At 45.5% G+C, this 1,599-nt stretch overlaps 1 protein-coding gene across 1 annotated transcript; it reads left to right on the plus strand.

Moving 5' to 3' along the window:
- Nucleotides 1-302: 302 nt before the first annotated feature.
- LOC127682217 (TD and POZ domain-containing protein 2-like) lies at nt 303-1,346 on the plus strand (the record flags this gene model as incomplete). Its single annotated transcript, XM_052178603.1, has 1 exon — nt 303-1,346. A coding segment is annotated over exon 1 (1,044 nt), but the record flags the coding sequence as incomplete, so codon positions are not given.
- Nucleotides 1,347-1,599: the final 253 nt, after the last annotated feature.

Genomic DNA, 1,599 nt, shown 5'->3' on the forward strand with positions numbered 1-1,599 from the left:
CATATATACTCTTTCTACTTATATAAAGGAATTAATTCTGTATGCTCAATAAACACACACAGATATATACTCAGAGAGAGAGAGAAAGAGAGAGAGAAGACAGAGAGGGGGGAAGAGAGACACAGAGAACCAGAGACAGTTACACAGAGACAGAGAGAAAAACAGCAGAGAGAAAGAATTTAGGAGAAATCTAAACTAAAATCTAAAGAGTATATATTATTGTATGTATCAGGATGAAGAATCAATAAATGCTAGTTCTTCTTTTCAGATCAATGTTAACCTCCAAACTACCGCCAACAGAAATGTCAGGGGACATGGAAGCCAAGGGCTCCACACAGATCAGTGTAAAAAACATCTGCTATGAGTGGACCATTAGCAACTTCTCATTTTGCATGGATGGAATTCAGAAAGAGATTAGAAGCCCAGAGTTCTCATTAGAGGACAATGAGGAAGTGGCATGGTGTTTGAGAGTATACCCAAATGGAGTTGATAAAGAAAGCAAAGATTACCTGTCAGTTGACCTGGGATTGCTCAGCTGTCCCGTGTGCCCAGTTTGGGCAAAGTTTGAGTTCTGGATCATAAATTCCCAAGGAGAGAAATGTCAAAGTAGGAAGAACCCCAGTGTTGTAAGCTTTTGGAAATACCAACACAGGGGATTCAAAGAGTTCATCCTTCGAGATTTCCTCCTCTCCCATCAGCATTTACTTCTCCCTGAAGACCAGCTCACCATCTGCTGCAAGGTGAGCATAGCGGGAGCCATCTTCAGCATGCATGGACAGAACATGACACCTGCAATCAAGGATCCAAGGCATGTGTTGGCAGATGACCTAGGGAAGCTTTGGGAGAATTCCATCTTCACAGACTGCTCCCTATTGGTAGGTGGCCATGAATTCAGGGCTCACAAGGCCATCCTAGCAGCTCGCTCTCCAGTTTTCAGAGCCATGTTTGAACATAAAATGCAGGAGAGACTAAAGAACCTCGTTGAGATTCATGACTTGGATCCCCAAGTCTTCCAGGAGATGATGGGCTTCATCTACACATGGAAGGCACCAAACCTCAAGAGCTACTCCATGGCCTCTGGTCTGCTGGCAGCTGCTGACAGGTATGGCCTGGAGGGCTTGAAGGCCATGTGTGAGGATGCCCTCTGCAGGATCCTCTCTGTGGAGAATGCTGCAAACATTCTCATCCTGGCTGACCTCCACAGCACACAGTGGCTGAAGACTCAGGCCCTGGATTTCATCACAGATTTTGCCTATGAGGTCTCTAAGACCTCAGGGTGGAAGTCATTGGTGGAGTCACATCCCCCCTTGGTGGCTGAAGCCTTCTGCTCCCTGGCTTCTGCACAGTGTCCTTCTTTGGAGCCATGATTTAAATGCCTAAAGTGATCTCAGAAGATAGACAGCTGTGACCTGCACCTCTTCTGCAACAGAAACAACCAGCTTTTTTACCAATGACTTCTGCTTAGACAATGGTATTGAGGGAGCATTTGCACTTTATCAGGGGAATGGCAGCATGGTGGCTCAGGATTTAAAACACCTGCAATATATTATACATTCTGAAATGGTAGGTGTGCAATAGGCAGCACTGCAGTCTGGGACA

Source organism: Apodemus sylvaticus, chromosome 4 (assembly GCF_947179515.1).
Source record: "Apodemus sylvaticus chromosome 4, mApoSyl1.1, whole genome shotgun sequence".
Taxonomy (NCBI): Eukaryota; Metazoa; Chordata; class Mammalia; order Rodentia; family Muridae; genus Apodemus; species Apodemus sylvaticus.